Below are 22,347 nucleotides of genomic sequence, written 5' to 3' on the forward strand. Positions count from 1 at the left end.
TTTTCCATTCAATAAGTTTCCCAACTCTCAACGGAGGAGTGGAACAAGATAAAACAACACTACATTGAAGATGATGCATCTCAGATTTCCAGCAGCAGAAATAAAATGAAATTATAAATACTAGCAGTAATACCAAGATAGACACACTTATCGTTACTATCTACTCTTCTAGTTCCAGTACTATGTATTTAGATGCGATGGTGATGACGATGATGCTACTTTCGTCGTATACACATATGTTTGCTTTCATTAAACGCTCGCTGACTTGGCCTGATGGCATGGCATGGCGGCGGCGGCAGTCTGCTGCTTGCTGCATCAAGGAGGTTCGAGTTCTGGAGAGAAGGAAAAATAACCATACCTAAGCATACAATGCGACACATAGTCAGCAGCGCTAATGGGTAACGCTCAGTGGTTCCCGAACATTTGCGACTCACGCCCCACTTGAAAATATCGAACATACTAGTTGGATGAGCAGAAGAAATACCCTGCGGGTATACCGGATTGGGACAGCGTCAGGGCCGGATTTGCAAATGTGGGGGGGCCTTCACAATGCGTTCGGTCGAAACCTGACGAAGTATGCATGGTGAAACGATCACTCAACGAAAAGCCCGATACTAGTGTCGGCAGAGCATATAGAGTAGCAAAAGTAGCCGAAAAACGAGTCTACCGCAACAATAAAAGAGAGTATGAGGAAATGTGATCAGGCGCAAAAGAGTATGGAACAGAATGGTATGCGGAGATTTTAGAAACTGTCAATGGCATGCGGAGAAAAACAGCGCCTTTCTCCCGTCATGTGCAATGGCCGTGATGGAAACAGACAAAAAAAGTGTGGCTGCCAGGTGGGGAGAGTGCACTTCGAGGAATTGTTGGTCGGTGAGAATGGAAGAGCGACCGACAGTATTCAAATCGACGACGACGGATACGCTGTGGAACTTCTAACGCTAGACAACGTTAAGACAGCCATTAGAGGGCTGAATAAAAACAAGGCTGCTGGAAAAGACGAACACCGTATTAACCCGGGAGCGGTCGCGTCGTGTACTGAGTACACGCACCATGAAAAATGGTCGCTTGTGGTACACAGCATGAGTGCGGCGTCGCTGAAATAAGGGTTAAGTAGAATATACAGGAAGAGAAAGAACAATCTGCTAGTTGGTTGGATGCTCCCATTTGCCCTCTATACTAGAACGGACATCGACTGGAGTGCACAAACTACACGCAGAAAAATGAGGCTTGTTTAAAACAATAAAACGCATGGTTGATTTTCAAACTGAGCATTTACTTATTTCAAAGTTATATTTCTTTGTTCTTACTTATAGTTTATCGATCAAAACAACCAATTCCCATCATTCCATATCTTATAACTAACGTTAAAATGAGAACACATCTATAAAATTCTTACCCCAACATCGCCACAACGAAGAAAGTTGTTACAAAAATGACATGGAACCCTACAAATGCTAGGGCCCCACGTTGGGCTAACATGGCGCCCAAATTAATTATTATTAAGGATTAACCTATCTTAACACATAGAACCTTACAAATGTACAAATACGTGACATTACAAATTAACACTGATCACAACACAGAACATTAATGTGCCCTGTTATCCAGATGGATAACATCTTCCGATCATAGGATGACGAGGTTTCATGTAAGGGTTTGTGTCCATCAGTCATCCTGGAATTGTATTTTAGTTGGCAGTTTGCCTTTTAGTTCACAGCATTTTTCGCTGTGTTCATAGCTTGGTTTTGTCCAGGAAAACTAATCCTAATCGGGCATCTAGATTCAAGCAACAACACAAGACCGTCTACAATTTGATGTCCGTGTTAGGGGATGGCTTGCGTGTTTTGTACTGGATCGCTCCTGAAATGTTTGAAGCGCTACAAATGCACATTAAAATTCAGGGACGGATGTAGAAACTATAGTATGAAATAGAAAATAAACTGACAAAATGTTCACAACTATTTACAAACGTAACACACTCCATACAACAATCGAAGAATTTTCCATGAATTGCATTCTCCAATTCATGGAAAATTCTTAAAACTACTTTACATACGTCACAACTTATTTACAAACGTAACAAAGTGTAGCAAATCCATCACTCCAACTTCCAAGGGCAGTTTTGGCCGTGTTGGATAACGCGCAGGAACTCAAGACAGCATCCACAAAAAGTTGGTCGGTTTCGATTTTTTGCCTTTTTTTAATCGTTCTCGCTTCCATCCGCTTGCCGAGTGTCTAAAAATAGATTTCCGAGCTGCCACAGGAGCTGCCGTCACCAACAAAATCACATTCCGGCTTTGCTAGTTGCAAAAGTGCAGTCGTTTAAAACAATCTGTTATTTTATGTTGAAACTACCAAATATCTGTTTGTTCTAACAAACTGTCAAAAATTTGTGCAAATGAAAATATATGTATTATCAAACAACAAGACAGTTCAGTTTAAACTAGAAATCAGTTTGTCGCTATATCAAACTGAAAAATCGGTTGATTTGAACTATAATTTAATTGTTTTTACAATTTATTTTTCTGCGTGATACGGACATTTTGTCCGGTTTTCTGTTTAACAGACTGATGCTGATTAGAGTCTTTCGTCTGTGAATATCAGGCGGGTTTTCATGAGGACCGATCAACGTCGGATAAGATGTCTACCCTGCGGCAGATTCTTGATTAATTTCGGGAGTATAACTTGCAGACCCATCATAATTTCAAGGCGGCATACGATTCAGTGAAGAGAAACGAGTGCTGACAAATTATGACCGAACATGGATTTTCGACGAAGCTGATTAGATTGATTCGTGCGACGCTTGATGGTTCGAAATCAAGTACACGGGTTGTGGATGGAAGTTCGTCATTATTCGTAACCTCGCTAAGCCCGACTGAAGTAAGGCTCGAACTTACTGTTCAACATAGTACTAGAATGTGCGATACGGAGAGCGGATCTAAGGGGCGAAACCATTGTCACGCGGCCGTACCTATATGCACCTGAGCTTCGCGAACGACATTGACATCATCGGGATCGATCGACGGGCAGTGGACGAGTGGCAGTGACCAAGTACTTGATAGCTGTTGGTCAACATCGGTCCGGCCGTGGTAGTGGTTACAAAGTTATGCTAGGTGGTGAAAAGTTTGATGTTGTGGCGAATTTGTTAATCCTGGTACTCTAGTGACGTGCGATAACAATGTTACCCGCGATTGCTTCATTCGGCGTAGACTAGCCGTAACGAGTTATAACCCACTAAGTATCAAGTAAGTGAGCACCAACAGTAACTCCTGAAGGAGTGATTGGGAGGAAAGGCGCTGGAAGAACCACAGGCGAAATCTCTGGGGCAATCCTATGAAGCATTGCCGGGAGAAATCCTTGGCGAAATCCATGGAGGAAAGCCAAGAGGATTTTTTAGAGAAACTCATGAAGAAATCCTATGAGGAGACTCATGGCAGGCATTCCCAGAAGGACTTCAAGAGGCTTCCTGGGGTGTCTAATATGAATTTTCTTGAGAAATTTTTAGAGAAATCATCTTGGCAAATGACACATACCCTCTTGAGCTGTGATTCCTCAAGAATTTATGAACGAATCCCAGGAGCCATTAGTGGGAGAATTCCAAGAAGAATTTCTACAGGAATTCTTAACGATATCTGTGGAGGTATACCCGCAGGAAGTACTAGAGGAGTTTCAAGAGGAATACTCAAAGAGTCCTTGAAGAAACCTCTGAAGAACTCATAAACGGAATTTGCACAAAATTTCTAAGACAAATCCCAGCAGAAATTCCTGGCGAAATCCCTGGAGGCATCACTGAGAGAATTCCCAGAAAGATTTTTGGAGGAATCCTTGAAGAAATCCCAACTTTGCCTAATGAACTATAGCAAAAATTCTTGGGGTGTCAGGAACCATACTGAAAAACTTTAAATTAACACTCCAAATACCGCGATAAAGAAAAACACTTTGCGCGTAATATTATGCTTTTGGTTGAAATTCGAAGTGACCGGCGCTGCGAAAATTGTTTCAAACCTACTTAGAAATCGACACTGATTTTGTATTAGCGCCTAACTGACATTTTCGAATTCTCTTCATCGATCCTCTCTTTGTGTTATTACAAAATGTATATTGAGTTTTCCAAAGATTTTTTGGTTGAAATGCGAAGAAGACGACTTCATCTTGCTATAGAAACAAAAAGAATATTGCGGATTTTTAGAAAATTTTCCACTCTGCGGTAGCCGCCGAGTTCTACCGCAGCTGTCAAAGTCCTACCGCAGCCATGAAAATGATCGTATCATTGAAAAGTTTGGTCAAATCAAAGCATGCTTGCAAAGTGAAATGTTCTGAAAAGCAACAACAAACAATGATCATCGGCGTCGTATCCAAGGCTCGATCCAAGGTATCCTTGGACTGATTGATGATGCATTGGTGAAAATCATCAGTCTGACAGCTGCGGTAGCTTTTCAATCTTCCGTAAAGTGGAAAATTTTCTCTAAATTAGCAATAATGATTTTGTTTTTTTTTGATCAAGTTATTAGCGAAAGAGAGAGTCGACGAAGAGAAATCGATCAAGTCAATTAGGCCCTTATGAAAAATCAAATCAAAAATTACTAATCGTACCTATGATTCTCAACCGACAGCAAAATCTGTTAAGGTAACTGAAATATGCTTGAAATTACAATGCATTGTAGTAAATTCAACTAAAAGCGTAGTCGTCTCAACAACAAAACATTGTTAATTTTCTCCTGGACACGCATTTTACAACACAGTGTGGTTAAAAATACAGTGCTCGTTTGTTAAATTAAGATTATTTTCAGTAATGTTAACTGCACTGCTAGTAAAGTTGACAGTGTTTTAGTAGAATTAACTGGAAATTGTTGTCGGTTGAGATTCATAGGTACGGTTAGTAATTTTACTATGGAATCGGTAGTTTCCACAACAAAATTTATTTCAGTGTAGTGTTCTAGATATGCATCCTGAAGGGTTAGAGTTTTTAAAGAAGTGTCCTGGATTTATTGGTACCACATATACAAGCCTTCAATATTAATCTCGAGTGTTGTAACTGCTCTAAACATTTTTTTCTTTTTGCATGTCTTTCCAGAACACTAGAACTTGGATCTTAGAGGGTTGCAGTCTTCGACAAAGTGCTTTAAGTTGATAGTTGCTATTTTTACATCTTCGGTTTTGGTTACAGTGTCGGCGGAAATTTTGACAGTCACCATGGAGTTACGGGAATTTCAATTTGTACCTAATTGATTGGGACCTGTTCACTACATCAAAAGTTAAAGATATACGAAACGACAAGATAATATTTAGGACCACTTTCGAGTTAAGTTAACTGATCAAGCCCAAAATTGTACCAATTACAGCTAATTAGTAAAGAAACTCACAGTCAATATTTGAGAATATTTGCTGCATTTTATAAAAAGTAACACCATGTTGAAAATTTTGTATGCAGAAAATGCCCACGAATGTGAACACACAAGCCCAATCTCTCACGATCCGCACTGAAGAGCACGCCAACTCTGGTCAAGATTGCGGAGATTTTTCTTGAAACATCTTGGCGATTTTCCCAGGTATCTCGTAGAAGTTCCTCTTGTAACCTCGTGGCGGTTCCCCCTTGAACCTAGTGAAGATTTTTCTGGAATCTGGTGGATATACCATCTGCCCCTACCAGAAATTTTATGGAGATTCCTCCTGCTGTATCGTAAAGATTCCATACCGTCGATGGGGGTGACAATGGGTCTGGGGGGGTGAGATTGGCTCAAAGCGGAGAAACATAAAATTTGAAATAGCTCATCAACTAACGCAAATTTATATTGAAAACTTTATATTATTTCAAACAGAAGATGTTTTTACACGTCATGATGCAGAATAAGATGTTAAGCAATAATCGTTTTTTGTTAAATTTGTGACTAAACTTATAAGATGAAACTACTAGTAAATCACTCTGAGAAAAATTCTCCTTCGTAATGTTTCACACATGTACCTAACCATAAACTTTCCTATAAGTGGTTAGCTGTAGGTATTACCTGGTTGAGGCAGCGAAAAAAGCGGGCTGTCAATGCACTTTTTATTTAAAAATTCAATATTTTCGATCCTATGTCTAAATTTCAAGAATGGGGGTGAGATTGGGTCAAGCAAGTTATCGAGTGCACATAACCTTAACTTAAAATTCAACTTGTTACCCAGTTCCCATTTGACGTTAGAGTGGTGCCATGTTTACCGTATCTTCATAAAAACACGCTTTATTTCGAAAATATGTCGAAAAGTGTCAAGCGAGTGTGTTCACACCTATGTTTAGTGCCTAAAATCATTTATAACAATAAACCCATGCGTTTGGACAGCACCTCTGATCATCAGCTAATCTTTAGTGTACTGCAATATCGTAAGCTCACAAAATGGACTTGTTTTTCTTTTCCACTCATATTTTTTTAATTTTAAGGAAATATCGTGAAACTACCAGACGGTCGGTAGTGGCATTCAGGCAATACCGGAACCATAAAACCGGTAACATGACACAATTTCGGAACATGAACGGTCGTCGAAAAATATCATGTTTTTTTTTTTTCAATAAATCTTTCAATGCGCCTCTCCCTCATTGTAATCCCTCCCCCCCCCCCTCCTCTCATGGAGGATGAAACTTTAAATGAGGATGATTATGGTGGCTAAAAATGCTGAAAGAACGTACGAACTTTATTTTATCAAATTTCAACCATTTTTTTCAATTGTATTAGCCCTTTTAGGTGGATTAATCATCTTTTAAAATTAGTTTTTATTCGTCATGGTTACATTGTATTTTAACCCTCTAATACCCAAATTTTGGATTTTGATCTAAATATCATTTTTCATCATCTAAAATCGATTTAAACATGTTTTGGAAGGTGATTCTTTTTAATTCTCGATTTCGTGAATTTCAGTTTTTGATTTTTCTAATTTTTATTTTTGAACATCCCCACAGTTACATATTTTTCCTGGAAGCCTATTTGGGGTACGGGTTTTTTGAGATGAAAACATTTTGAGATTTTATGATTCTTGTTGAAATATTTTTATTTTAAACTTTTTTCATAGAAAATTTAATTTTTCGTGTAATTTTAAGGAATGTAATTTTAGAGTGTATTCCATTTCCTACGATAGAATGATTTGGGAAAAAATTAAAATATGTTAATTGTAGCGATTCAATACAAAATAAACAATGACTTCTAGAAGGTGACTAAAACATCAATTTTCCAATGATTTTTAAAAAATTTAAAAATAAAATACAAATGTAAAATTAAAATACACCAAAAACCCCTTTGAGTTATACAAAACAGTTCTAAATATCAAGCAAAAATATAAAAATTTTGATTTTCCACGAAACAAAAAATACAAAAATGCTCAAACTATACCCCGTCTAAAGGCGGGGTTGGGTATTAGAGGGTTAAGTAGGTTTACTAGATATGATCAATAAAATTAACTTGTATTCTTAGATAGGCGACTTCGAATACTTTGACCCATTCTCACCCCTTCTAAGGGGTGAGATTGGGTCAATTTTCAATCATTTGTAGTTTAGTAGACATTTCATATAATGTGATACTTTCTCGCTAAACTATTATCACCATATAGAAGAGTATTCATACCAAATAAAAAGTTATTCCGACTTCAACTGCATTTGTTATTTAACAAACAATCTTTGAGTATCCTTTTTTGACCCATTCTCACCCCAACGATGGTAGGTAATCTAGTGCACGAAAAAAAAAAATCCGCACATATTTATTGGCAAAAATCGACCTCACTGCACTACTACAATCTACATGCACGCACATAAAAGTTCTCCAAACAAAACTGCACACAAATTTCAAAAGCCGCATGAAAAATATGTACAGTGACATAATATGTATATAGATATATTATATCGTTCAAATGCGTCATTTGAGTTTATGTGCGATGCATTTATTTTTCGAGTGCAAAGCTTGATTGCAAAATTCTATGTGTGAACACACAGAAACTAGATGCGGATTTTTCTTAGTGTGGAGATTCCCTCCGGAAGCTCGTGGCGATTTTTCCCGGAATCTTGTAAAGCTTTTCCCTGGAATCTTGCGGAGATTTGCTCTGGAAGCTCGTGGAGACTCCCCTTTGAATGCAAATGCCAGGGCTTACAGATTTATAGATATGTCGTTCCGTTCAAAGGCAAAGTTGTTTGTTAGGTCAAGGGCTTACAGCTGAATTCGATGTGCAATTTCGCCACGAAGCGGTGCAAGTCACATTTTTTCAAAAGCATAGGAATAATTTCTGAAGAAAAAAACACAAGAGGAATCTATGGAGGAATCCCAGGCATTCCTGGAGAAATCCACGAAGGAAGGCCAAGAGGAATTTTTAGAGAAACCTAGGAATCCTAGTAGGAATTTCTGGAGGAATCATGGCAAGCACTCTTGGGGAACCAAGATGAATGTTCTTGATAAATCTTCGGAGAAATCATCTTGGCAAATGACATATACCTCTTCGAGGAAAAATAGCAAGAGTTTTCGAAGGAATCCCAAGAACTGGGAGAATCCCAAAAACAAAACAAAATCGTGAGGAATCCTTAGATATATCTCTGGAGGTCTACCAGCAGGATTTTTTGAAGGAGTTCCGAGAATTTCTACAGGAATTTCTCCAGGAATTCAACTTGTGATTTCTTCAGAAATTCATATCGGAATCTCCTCAAAAATGTATTCGAGGTTTCCAATAGAAATCATTCCATCATCTTTTCCAGAGATGCATCCAAGAATTTTTCTGGGAATGTCTCCAGGAGTACCTGCAGAGTTTTTAAATTACTTCAAGGATATCTAGAGGGATTCCTTCTTCAATTTGTATTGGAATTTTTCAAAATAATTTTACAGAGATACATACAGAGCCAGGAAATTCAGTAAGAAGTCGTCCAGAAATTCTTTCAAAACTTTCTCCAAGCAATCCTTTAGGAGTTCAACCACGGATTTGTTCAGGAATTCATCCATGAATTCCTTCAAGAATATTCCTAGCAGCTCCTCTAAAGGAGTTAAAATTTCTGCGATTCTTACAAGAATGTATCCGGAGATGATTTTTTCTCCAAGACTCCTGCAAAATTATTTAGTAAAATTATCTAGAACTTAGGGATTCTTCCAAAAATTTGTCAAGGATTCTTTCAGAAACTCCCGGGAATTTGTCGGTTTCCTTCAACGATTGTTTAGGACTTATCCTAGAATTCCACCAGGGATTTGAGTTTGAAATTTATGTAGTGATTTTTCCAAGAAGTTGGCTTAAATTTTCCAAGGATTTCATCCGGATTCTCTCCAGCAGTTTCTTCAGGAGTTAACTGAGGGATTCCATCAGTATTTTTTACAATAATTCCTCCAGGGATTCTTCCAGGGGATCCTTCAGGAATTACCCCAAGGAAGACTCTTTTGCAATTCTTTCAGGGATTTCTTCCGGAACTTCTCAAGGGAATGCACCTTCTTTAATTGTTCCTGATTTTTTTCTCGAATACATTTCAGCGATTTGTCCAGGAATTCCTTCTGGTAGATTCAAGGATTCCATTATTTGAAAGTTCTTCGGGAATGTCTCCAGGAAATTTCTTAAGAAATCTCCAGAGGTTCCCTTCAAGAATTTCTACAGGGATACCTCGATGGTTTCCTCCAGTGATAGTTTCAAGGTTTTTACGAGAATACCTTCTAGAAATCTTCCAAGGATGCTTCCGGGAGATGAGTATATACAGTATATAAGTCTATGAAACTGTCTGTAGGAAAATTCCGAGAAGGATATACTTAAAACAATACAACTGAAGGTTTATTTTTAGATGGATACCCGGATAAAAACTAACCATAGGGTGTTTGGTGAAAACCATTCCTGCACCATACAGTGTACCAGCTACAATAATGTATATTGTAATGAAATGGTTCACTGAAAGCTTCGCACATTGTAGCTATTATACATTTACATTTGATTTTTATGTAACACTATATTATACTGTTTTTCTCAAGGGGAATGACATATCCTTTTCTAACCGGAATATCCGCATTTATCCGTTTCTAACCGTCGCTAACCGTTGCTAAGCGAGCTGCTAAGTGAGCAGAAGTTTGACGCGGTTAGCGACGGTTAGAAACGGATAAATGCAGATATTCCGGTTAGAAAAGGATATGTCATTCCCCTTGGTTTTTCTTACGTTTGAACCATTCACGTTTCCGAAACATTATTTTTCCGTGCATTTTTAATTATTTATTCAGTTTTAGATTTTTTCCGTGCTTTGTTTTGTTGATGTTTGTGACTTTTATGATGCAAAGGAGAGGAAAGAAAAAAGTGAATAAGTTGAAACATCAATTTAAAGTCAATAAAATGTTTAAATAAGTAGTAAACCAGATGTCTTAAGAATCGCAGATCCAAGAGATATGGCGAGCTAGGTATGTAGAGTGCGATGAGAGGAATACGATTGACGAACTTCCCGCATAGCAAAATACAGTTTGTGTTATTCTCCACACAGTAAGTCTTCTTTATCTCAAACTGTTACTGTACCACGAACAGATTATTTTCTGTTGAAAATATGAAATTCGAAGCAATTGATCATAAAGAACGGTGGTTTGCATACATACCAAGGTGTAACAATATGTCATATTGTGCAGAAATTGTCGAATGATATAGTGATGAAAACTCAGGAGATATGGTCGCAATATAAAATTACCTATTCGGGAACGTCCATAAATTACGTCACGCAAAAATCGACCATTTTCAACCCCCCCCCCTCCCCCCTATGTCACACTTTTTGTATGGGACCTCTGAAATTTTTGTATGGGTCGTCACACTTTGCTGAACCCCCCCTCCCCCCTCAAAGCGTGACGTAATTTATGGACGTTCCCTTCTCAAACGGTTTGTGATTTTATTTCCGCAACACACTTACACATGTGCATTTCACTGTATGCCACTTAAATTCAACAGTTTGCCAAATAGTAGCTTGCATTGGTATTTGTTCCGGTCGAACTTTGAAGTTTGCATAAGTAGAAAAAAAAATCTTCCGCCCCCAAGTTGAGTGGACAGTGAACAGAAAACTTTCCTCGGATGGATAACAGTTTCAAGCGCCGTGAGTACGGTCTGGATGAAACAAAGGTAAGTTTTGCAAGACTTGTTTTTTATGTTGTGATATATTTCATCGGATGCAAATTGTTTTGCAGGATTCCGGAACTCCAAGTCAACTGGAGAAACCTGATCCGGCCTTACTTTGCGGCTGCGGGGAGTCCCACAAAAGGGAGTACCGAAGGATTCGCCCTCCTGCGGGCGGGAATTGAATGCTCCCTGCGATGGAAATCCACTTTCACCACAGCAATTACCACCTAATCTGTCAATAGTTGTAGGTATTACCAAGCCCAGTATGGGGTATTGTATTTTGTTTAATAAAAATATCCGATGAACGCATAAGTGGTTTTTTATTTCAAACGGTTCAAATATAGCAGAACCGTATACCATACGCCTAAAATACCACGAAAGACCATACATCAATAATGACCCATACAGTGTTCGTTTTTCTTCTAGATTTACTGTTAAACTGTTCTTTTACTATTTGCTATGCAGTGAATTGTCTGAAAAACGGGATAATATATTGACCGTTTCCTTTACTGTATTGCGAAAAATTTGTTCGAGAAAACGAGCGAATTTTTATGGTAACCTATCTTAACCGCCTATTCCACATACTGTAAATTGGCAGATTACCGTTTGTCAAACTGGCAAATATGTACATGGAATGGTTAGCTTAATGTTACTTCCGATAGTCTAAGAAATGGTTAAATGACAATTACTAATGGTTATCTACAGTGTGCACGCAGAAAAATGACGCTTGTTTAAAACAATAAAACGCATGGTTGATTTTCAAACTGAGAATTTACTTATTCCAAAGTTATATTTAATTGTTTTCATTCAGAGTTTATTGATAAAAACAATCGATTACCATCATTTCATATATTATGTTTCCAGTTCAAAACCGAATTAGCGACATTTTTTCTTTTACTTCCGCTGCTTTTGCCTTGCGTTAAACACTATGTCGGAAGTGGGGCGCTGTATACAGTACCAGGTGTACAATACAGCGCCCCACTTCCGACATTGTGTTTAACGTAAGACAAAAGCAGCGGAAGTAAAAGAAAAAATGTCGCTAATTCGGTTTTGAACTGGAAACATAATAATGTCAAAAATTTCATTTGTTTCAACAAAATAAAAACCATAAACATGGTCCGAAAGCACTCACACATCTATAAAATGCTTACCCTAACATCGCCACAGCGAAGAAGGTGCAGCAAATCCATCACGCCAACTTCCAAGTGCAGCTTTGGCCGTGATGGATAACGCGCAGGTACTCACGACAGCATCCACAAAAAGTTGATCGGTTTCGCCTTTTTTGTCTTTTTCTAGTCGTTCTCCTCGCCATCCGCTTACCGACGATCTAAAAATAGATTTCCGAGCTGCAGCAGTTGCTGCCGTCACCAAAACAATCACATTCCGGGTTTGTTAGTGGCAAAAGTGCAGTCGTTTGAATCAATCAATTATTTCATGTTGAAAAAACCATATCTCTGTTTGTTTTAACAAACTGTCAAAAATTTCGACAAATGAAAATATTTGTATTATCAAACAATTGGAACAGTTCAGTTTAAACTAGAAATCAGTTTGTCGCTATAGTAAACTGAAAAATCGGTTGATTTGAACTAGAATTTAATTGTGTTTACAATTTATTTTTCTGCGTGTGTAAAGCAGTGCATTTACAGTTTGTGATTATGCGGGTTTATCTTTGACGTAGAGCCATCTTTAACATATGGACTGGACTGAATACTGAAAGAAATTCTTATATAGGTTCGTCTGTGGGTTCGCTTCTTAACCTAACTTATACTTGAATCGAACTTGACAGTTTTCTAATGAGTTGTTAAATACATACGTGTATTTCAAACTTTAGTCAAACTGGAGCCTCAATATTGCAATAACGGTTAAGCACGCTGTAATTATACTTATGTACCCCGTCACCCACTTCATGCAACTACATTAGTGGTCTAATAATGCTTAGCGCGCTCGGCATAGTTCCATCATGCCGCTCAAAGTGTTGCCACAAATAATGCTTAGTTTGCAAAACCCGGTTATCTGACTGGTGGGGCATGGGAGCCTAAGCTTCAACTGTTAATGCAATCAGAGACTACTCAGACCTCGACTCAGACTTAGACGTGGGCGATCCAATATATGAAGGGTTATCCAAAACGCTCTGGAGAATTCCCAAAGCGCATTCTCATAATGCTAGTAAGCCTAAGATGCCATTAACAGGAGGAAAATGACAAGATAATATAACATTACATGGTTTATGTAATGTAAACCAATACAACATAACAAAAGAGAACCATTCCAAAACCATTTAATTAAATGTATAACCAGTGGTGAAACTACAATTAAAAACTATATTTACGGTACATTTTGTTGTTTGAAACCATACGTGTACCATACAATGTACGGTTTATTAAAACCCACGTATCAGTATTTATAACAATTCATTTACAATATAATGTATGGTTTTGCAAAAAAATATATATGGAGAAAAATATTTTTTTATATTGTTACGATACTTAACAACCCGTATAGTATATTGTAAAAATCTTATTTACAATTTACTGTATGGTGTTCTACATTACATTTTATTGTTTTTGTATTTTTATTTTTACAGTGGTTTCTATTGTAAAAATATGGTTTTAAATAGTACTGTTACAATACAACATTCGGTTTTTCTACTGTATTTTTTATTCGGGTACAGACCCAGGACATTCGAAGAATGCTAATAAACATCCCTGGACGCAATTGTTTTTTTTTTCTGTCATCCTCTGATATGATTCGATTGTTTATTTTTCATGAAGCGTATGTTCTAGAACGTATCTTTTCTGTTCTAATCATACAGAGGTATAAAAAGTGATAATTCTTTATTTCTGGTGCTCAATAGTCCGATCTGTTTATGTTGAAGTACATTCACAGTCAAAATGGCACTTGAAATCGTATAGCAAAACAGTAAACTGAGAAATAGATACTATCCTAGTTGGGTTATAGCGTCAGAAAAAAATATAAGTTCAGGTAATAAAGTTTAATTCAGCATAAACAGCACTAAAAACTAACCATATGTTAGCAAATCACAAAATGCAAAACACTCCCACGCTTGGGAACCCCTGCTCTAGCACCTTCTCCCCGATCATCGCTCCGCTCCTCACGAGAGCAGCAACTTCCCATTCTTTCTCCCCACATCTCAATGGAACTCTGTGACACAATTTCCTCCACAACAAAAACTAATGCGAGAAAAAAAAAAGTTTGCCCTGTATCCCCCTCCCGTCTTACCGTAATTTGGAAAATTCCCCATGCCAGGTAGAGGTCCCGCTGGGGTCCATCGCCGGCCTGCCTCTCGCAGTACGTCCCCAGCGGTTCCACCTGCTCGGTTGCCACGTACAGCACCTTATCCGTCTCCAGACTGTCCAAAAACTGCAAAATGCTCGGATGGCGCAGCGTTTTCAGTCGCTTCACGGCGGCCTTGGCCAGTTCCAGCTTGACGTCGGTCCCATTCTTGATGTCGTACACAAACACGGACACTTCCTCCCCGGTGGCACCTTTCCGTTTGCCCCGGTGCAGCGACCAGATGCTACGCGAATCGAACTGCGGCACTGGCTCGCCGATTTCGTACGGAAAATCTTTGGCCGAGTCCCGTGAGAAGAAAGACCACATCCTTCTTCTTCCGAGCTCCCGAGGCGATGACGACGACGACGACGACGACGGACACGCAATTTAAAATACACACCCACGAAACCCACTAATGGACGCACCGATATGTCCCGCACACGGATCACTCCGATCGTCACAATCCGCACTTTTTCCCGTTGGCAAAATCGATTTTCTATTGGGGAAAACTTTAATGAATTTTCACTTTTTCCGTCCCGCTGACGCAGAGATTATTCACCATCAGTCCAGTTTTCGACGTTCTGATGGAGTTTTTTCTTCCCTTTCGTCGTCGTGCGACTTTTTCCACCAGCAGAAAACGGTTGAGATAAAAATTTTGACAGCTCAGAAAATGCACACAAAAGGGAAACGTCAAAGATAACAAAAACCCGGTACTGAAAAAATATTGATGTTATCGCCGTCGAAGATTGCAGATAGCAAGGATTGCTCTCCTTCAAGCTTGTCGATTCGGTCGAAACACGGTCTTTGGAAGTTGCGAAAATCGATTTTGGCTTCTAGCGGTGTTGGGATAAATCTAGATTGAGTTTAAATAAGGGCGAAACTAACATGAGAGAGTTCTCTTCATCGACTCTCTCTTCTTCAAATTAAAGTGACAAAATGCAAGTATGGTTGAACTTTTAGGTCATAAATCGCAAGGCTGCGATGCAATCTAGCGTCTAAATGTTAAAAAGTTCGATTAAATTTGCATCTTGTCACTTTAATTTGCAGAAGAGAGAGTCGATGAAGAGAATTCTCTCATGTTACTTTCGCCCTTATTTAAACTCAATCTAGAAATTTCATATTCTGAATCTGAATGTCAAACTGAGCCGAAATCCAAATTTTCATGACCTACCCGGGAACCTATTTTAAAATCAGTTTGAAGTTTCTATGGGAGCGATTTATCGAATCACCCCTCGTTGCATTTTGTACTGGGCGGAGCTGTCAAATAGTCGCCCAGCTGTCAAAAGGTGATTTAAAAAAATCTCTTTGAAATTGATTTTAGGTACTATTGTACGTGCAGTTGAATCCCGGAATTTTCGACTAGCGAAGTTGGATTTTTCTCCAAATCCGTGCGTCGGACCTAACTTCGGAAGTGGTGCGCTGTATAGCGGACAAGGTTTACTATACAGCGCACCACTTCCGAAGTTAGGTCCGACGCATGGATTTGGAGAAAAATCCAACTTCGCTAGTCAAAAACTCCGATTTTCAACTAAATTGAGAATAAAATAAAGTTCTAAAAATCTGAAAAAAATCATAGTGGCTCAAAAAAGGTGCTCTTTCGTATAAAATCAAAATATCAATACATTTTTCTAAATTTAAAAACCCAATTATTATTATACGATTCAAAATAAAATCTACTTTCGCGACTACTTTTAGCCGCAGTCAGAGATACGCGCGAGACAGTCGCCCAAGAAAACAGACCTGTTTTCAAATTTTGCATCATAGCGCTCTTTGACAATTTTTGAAATAAGGTCGCCACATGGCCGGATGATGCGATGGCTGCTGCAACTTCACGTGGCATTTGCATTGCGATTAAATTCTGTCCATCATTGAAGGCCTTGGATAGTAGTCGCCATAATTGCAGGCATAATTGTGCTTTTCTTGCACGCACAATATTGTCGCTTCGCCACCAAACCGGATGTCGCCAACTAGGGGCAAGACAGATACAGCGAGAGTAACTCTGTTATCGAAGTGTTGCTCAGAATTCCTCTGGATATAGCTCTGGATTACTCTGGTTTGCCCGAAAGGTTGCCTGATACCAGTGAAAAATCGAGCAGTCTTGCCCAATAGACCGATGCAAATTTTGAAATTTTCGCTCCCCTATGCTTAAACGATCACAATTTGGGTTCTGATTATCCTGCCAAAACTTGAAATTTTTTGGATCAAATTTGACTGAGCACACGCCATATAAAGTTTACATGGAAATTACTGTGGAAAATCTTATCTTTCATTTTCACAGGCCGAAATATCTTTTCATGACATCTTAAAAATAAAACCCATATGGATTCACATAGCTTACACATAAATCTATCGAAGTGCCGAAGATACATGACACGTAAAACCTTTAGAAAAATTGTTATACATTAAAATTTTAATTTAAATCTTTAGTAATGATGTTTTACTTTTCTTCTTGGGAACACTGCGTGGGATAAATTATGCCTAGTAGGCAAGGAAAATTGCGCAACGCAATGTGTCAAAACAAAAACACAATTCGCTGCATCAGGAGCGACACTACGAATTTTAACTGCTCATAAACATCCGTTCTACTGCGATTTCCTCAAGTTGTGTTTCCGCGGATCGAGGAGGAGACTAGCAACTTCCGTATTCTCTGGACTGACGACTGTAGGGCCAAAAAACAACACTGCATTGGATTGTCTATAATTCATTACATTCGGTGCCATGCACGGCAACCACCCCCATGTACCTTGTACCGACTTTTTTGTGCCCTCTAAGCAGAATACCCTCTCCGAATGAGTGTAATCAGTTTTGTACACTCATTCGGGCATTACCATAGACTTCAATTTTTTCTACTAGATTTCAATATGACATTGGATAAGCATTTCTAGGAATAAATGAGCAATTTTCTGGAAAATGTTAATGAACTATGAGCCAATGATTGCGTTTGTCTAGCCATAAAATGTAAAGAAAGTGTCCTATGAATTTATATATCGGCTCGTATGTAATTCGGATCGTCTGTGACAGGGAGCCTTAACCCCTGAAATTTAATTAATATAATGACGGCCGTTCACTTCCAGATTAAGATTCAGATTGAGTTGTCGAGCGTTAACCGTGAGCCAATATTGTATTCCAGAGTATCTGGAAGTGGAGGAGTATTCTTATCGTCAATTTGCGGCTGTTTGTCTTTATCCTAAGCTGCATCCTGTTACTCTTCACCAAAGAGTAGCTGTACTCGCTGTTGCTGCACGCCACCGCATTCCCATTTTGACATTTTGCTTTGTAAAATTTTCATTTGGCCTACTAGGAAGAATTTTGCTCTCGCAGTGTTCCCAAAAGTTAAAGTAAAAGAGCATTGCTAAAGATTTAAAATCAAATTTTATTGAATAACAATTTTTCTATGGGTTTTACGTGTCATGTATCTTCGAAACTTTGATTAATTACTGTTTAAGCTATGTGAATCCATGTCGGTTTTATTTTTAAGACATCATGGATAGATACTTCAGCCCGTGGAAATGAAAGATTACATTTCCCATAGTAATTTCCATGAAAACTTTAAATGGCGTGTGCTCAGTCAAATTTAATCCAAAAAATCTCAAATTTTGGCAGGATGATCAGAACCCTTATTGTGATCGTTTAGGCATAGGGGAGCGAAAATTTCAAAATTTGCATCGGTCTATTGCCAAATTTCTCGCTTCGTATCGACGTTTCTGAATGGATTCGAGCGAAAATAATTACTCAGGATTGCTCAGAGTTGATCCGGATTGCACAGTGTCTCGCCCCTAGACCCGCATAGTAAATTACAGTTTGTGTTTGGAGTTTAACAATACGTCTCCTCTATCTGTTAGCCCTCTAATGCCCAAATTTTTGATTTTGATCTGAATATCATTTTTCGTCATCTAAAATCGATTTAAACATGTTTTAGAAGATGATTCTTTTTATTTATCGATTTCGTGAATTTCAGTTTTTGATTTTTCTAATTTTTATTTTTGAACATCCCCACACTTTTATATTTTTCCTGAATTTGGGGAACGGATTTTTTGAGATGAAAAGATTTTGAGATTTTATGATTACTGTTGAAATATTATTATTTCAAATTTTTTTCACAGAAAATTTTATTTTCCGTGTAATTTCAAGGAAAATAATTTTAGAGTGTATTCGATTCCCTTAATCTATTAAACAAGGATAGAATGATTTGGGAAAAATTTAAAACATGTTAATTGTAGCGATTCAATACAAAATAAACAATGACTTCTAAAAGGTTACTAAAACATCAATTTTTCAATGATTTAAAAAAAAATATAAATACGCTTTAAAATACACCAAAAACCATTTTGAGATATACAGAACAGTCCCAAATATCAGCCAAAAATATAAAAAAAAAGATTTTCCACGAAACAAAATTTACAAAAATGCTCAAACCATCCACTTATCCGCGAGCGATCATGGCGGCGGCGAGCACAAATAACCGATTCGAGTTTTGACGTTTCTTGGGTATCGCAATCGGTTGGCGCCAAAAAACGGTGGAGGAAGGGGTGAGGAGGAGAACGAAACTGTTTTGACTTTCCCCCAAGAAACGTCAAAAACCGAACCGGTTGGATATGCCCGCCTCCGCCATTACCGCTCGCGGATAAGTGGATACCCCGTCTAAAGGCGGGATTGGGTATTAGAGGGTTAAGTGCCCCACACAATGCATACGTTTGCGTGTGCGTGACAGTAATTTGACACATTTCCCATGGGAAAACTGTCAAAAAAACGCAAACCTCGACGGAACGGACGCTATGTGTTCCAGGCTTTAATGTTACTGTATCACGATGAGGTGCTTTTCTGTTAAAAACTATGATCGAACACCTAAGGATTATAAAGAATGGTCTACTTATCCCCTGAGACGAGACTCGCGAAGAGGAAAAAAAGCAACGTCAAGTGCAGCCCAACTGAGTTGTCAGTTGTAGCCCGTTTGATTACGTTACCTAAAACGAGGAAAGTATTGCTATCCGAGATAAATTCTGAAGCCAAAATTCACTCCGAGTAGCATTTTCTTCTCCTGTACTGTCAAAAATAAATTGAAAACAAAATATTCCAATGATTACTTTGCTTGGCGATTGTTGGCGATGCAAAATTTCACCTCAACATGATTTTGTGCGTGAATGGGATTCAGTCACACAGCATGTGAGGTGATGCGGTCACGTACGTGTTTGAACCACCAGCCCAAAACATAATGTCAACACAGATAGGAAGAAGAAAAAAATAACAAAGTGGAGAAAAAGAAGACCGTCTTCGCGAGTCTCGTCTCAGCTTATCCCATACCAAGTTGTAACAGTATATCATAATCTAGATCATAATGTGCAGAAATTGTCAAATATTATAGCGATGAAAACTCGTAAGACATGGTGGCAATATGTAATAGCCATTTCTCAAATGGGTTATGATTATATTTGCACAATTCACTTACACATGTGTATTCAACTGTATGGCACTCTTGCGTTATACTCAGAAAAATGAGCTCTTTCGATCTTTCGAAGCTCTTTCGAAACTAGCAATATTTTATTCACTAAACAACCCAATTTCGTGAAATGCTCTGTAAACCAATAACAAACAATGATCATCGTCGTCGTATCCAAGGAGTCGATTGGGCCGTTAGATGATTCCTCAGTGAAAATCAGTAGTCTGACAGCTGCGGTAGAGGTTCATTCACAACTAGATTCACAAATATAACGCCAAAATTGGCCTATTTTGACACCCACCCACCCCTTCATAACACTGTTTGTATGGGAAGCAAAATAATTTGTTCGAGCTGTAACACCACAAAGGACACCCACCCACCCCACAGTGATGCGGCTCCATACAAAAGGTGGCAAAAAGTCTTAACATGCATGATATTCGTTCAAAGCTTATAAAAACTTTATTATTTATTAGAATAAGTTAACTAGAAGTCATGTTGACTTCCTATGGGCCACATTGGCCACTTTCAGGACCGTGCCGGAATCCTGGTTCCCCTGGGGAAATGGAAAATTTGGATTTTTTTTTTAAAACCTATCTTGCGACACATCGTTTGTCATAATTTTGCAAAATAGGACCACTAAAAGTCAATTCAGAACTTTTGGACCAGGTTGGCCACTTTCAGGACCGTTCCGGAATCCAGGTTCCCCTGGGGAAGTGGACAATTTGGGAATGTTTTTTACCCTCCAACGTCCAAAAGGGAATCAATGGAGATAACAGATTGTTTTTGAGTGAGAAGCGAATAGTACAATAGAAATGTTCATTTCGCCGAACCGGTTCATTTTACCGATTCATTTTTGAACCGGTAAAAAATATTTTATAATTCCGATTAGAAATCGTTAATTTTTTTATAATTTATTTTCATGGGAAATTAAACATGAATAAAATGTATTATTTGCGAACCGGTTTGCTCAACCGGTTCACTTTTGAACCGGTAAAATCAAGGATTTCGTCCAACTGGTATTATGCTGATGTTCTATACATTATGATGATAAACAAGTGGAGAATGCATTATTTGTTGAACCGTTTTGTCTAACCGATCTATTTTTTAACCGGTTAAATAATTACACTATATCTCTTGAGGATAGTTGTTTTATAATTACTTCTTATAGCTAACCTTCCACAAAAAATAAAATAAGTGAATTGGAAAACCGGTTCATTTTCGAACCGGTAAAATCAAGAAATTCATCCCACTAGTAAATGGATGCCCATTCGACAAAAAAAAGATAATTTTGAGACCCGGTTAATCAAAAACAATAATTTATAAACCGGTTAATTAATTTTGCTGTCCAGCTTGATAATTGTTAATTTATTTTCTTGAACGATTAAACATAGGACCAAAATAAGTGATAAGGAAAGCCGGTTCACTAATCCGATAAACTTTTGAAAAGAACAAAAAAGTTCCGCCTGTGCAATGACAGATCAACGAAACTAAATAATTTTTCAAATTGGCTAAAACCAACTTAGTTATGAATCGGTTAAAATAAATTATTGTTCAGTTTGAGAAACGTTGAAGTTCTCCTATATGAAGTTCTCCTAAAAGATCAGAAGAACCAGTTCGTTTGAACGTTACACTTTTGAACCAACTAAAACAATTTCGTACCAGTACTTAGTTAATATTGTAAAGAAATATTTTTCGAACAGCTACCGGTATAATAAGCCAGAGCATAGAGTTATTGGTTAATGCTTGAGGAAGTGGCGAAAATTAGGATCTATCTGAATTAGGCAAAATATCCGATAGAAAAACAAAAACACGTAATTACTCGCACAGGACAAAAAAAGTTTACCAGACGTGTGTAATGCACACAATTACAAAACCTGATATATTTAACATGGATTAATAAGTTCAAGTATTTTGTTTTTTTTTTCCAACGTATCTAAGGTTTACAATTTCGATAAAAATAACTTCCTTCTATTTATTGGCGTAACGTTCCAGCTTCAACAAAATCTGCTCATCAGCTTCAATTAAAGTTCTTCAAAGACTTCCGTAGTTATTTACTGAAAATTGTCTATGCCAATTTACCTTCCTTTGGCGTTTGACACATTCCACGCGTTACGTTTTGTGTGAATATCAAACTTTTGCTTGTTGATAAATTCATGCCAACCAACTTATCAAAGGATCGGATTTGAATATTAGGGTCATTTCATGCTTTCTCATTAAGATTGGTCCATTTTACTTCGAGAAAATCAAGAAACAGGACCCAAAGGGACACCATCGCAATTGAAATTTTAAATACGAAAATATTCTGGAACGGTCATAAATCGAACACAAACTACAATAACTAAAATACTTTTCACACATAAACATGTTAACATTCTACAACAAACATCGGCTCTGTTATGCGCTATGGTAGCTGAGCCGATACAAATGAATAGAAACTTCTTTGATGTAGAATTTGAGAAAATGTTGGAAATAATTTAGATATAAAGATGTTTTCCCATTGACCTCTCGTCTATGTATGAGTTGCTTGCATGGCTCCGTAAAGCTTCATG

General features: G+C 38.0%; 2 protein-coding genes across 3 annotated transcripts in view; one reads left to right on the forward strand and one right to left on the reverse strand.

The window, feature by feature from the left end:
• The window catches only part of LOC109427410 (N-terminal kinase-like protein), a 38,639-nt gene extending 23,695 nt beyond the window's left edge, over positions 1-14,944 (reverse strand). Inside the window, exon 1 of one of the 2 annotated variants that reach the window (XM_062845015.1) lies at positions 14,308-14,944. In XM_062845015.1, the coding sequence (XP_062700999.1) occupies positions 14,308-14,688 (381 nt within the window). In that variant the 5' untranslated portion in view covers positions 14,689-14,944. The remainder of the gene's footprint in view (positions 1-14,307) is intronic. The other variant, XM_062845014.1, reaches the window with a different exon arrangement.
• Positions 1-22,347, forward strand: part of LOC109410169 (metabotropic glutamate receptor 1) — a 679,657-nt gene that overhangs the window by 177,198 nt on the left and 480,112 nt on the right. The gene's annotated exons all lie outside the window — the stretch shown is intronic.

The sequence above is a fragment of the Aedes albopictus genome, chromosome 1 (genome assembly GCF_035046485.1).
Source record: "Aedes albopictus strain Foshan chromosome 1, AalbF5, whole genome shotgun sequence".
In the NCBI taxonomy this organism is placed as follows: Eukaryota; Metazoa; Arthropoda; class Insecta; order Diptera; family Culicidae; genus Aedes; species Aedes albopictus.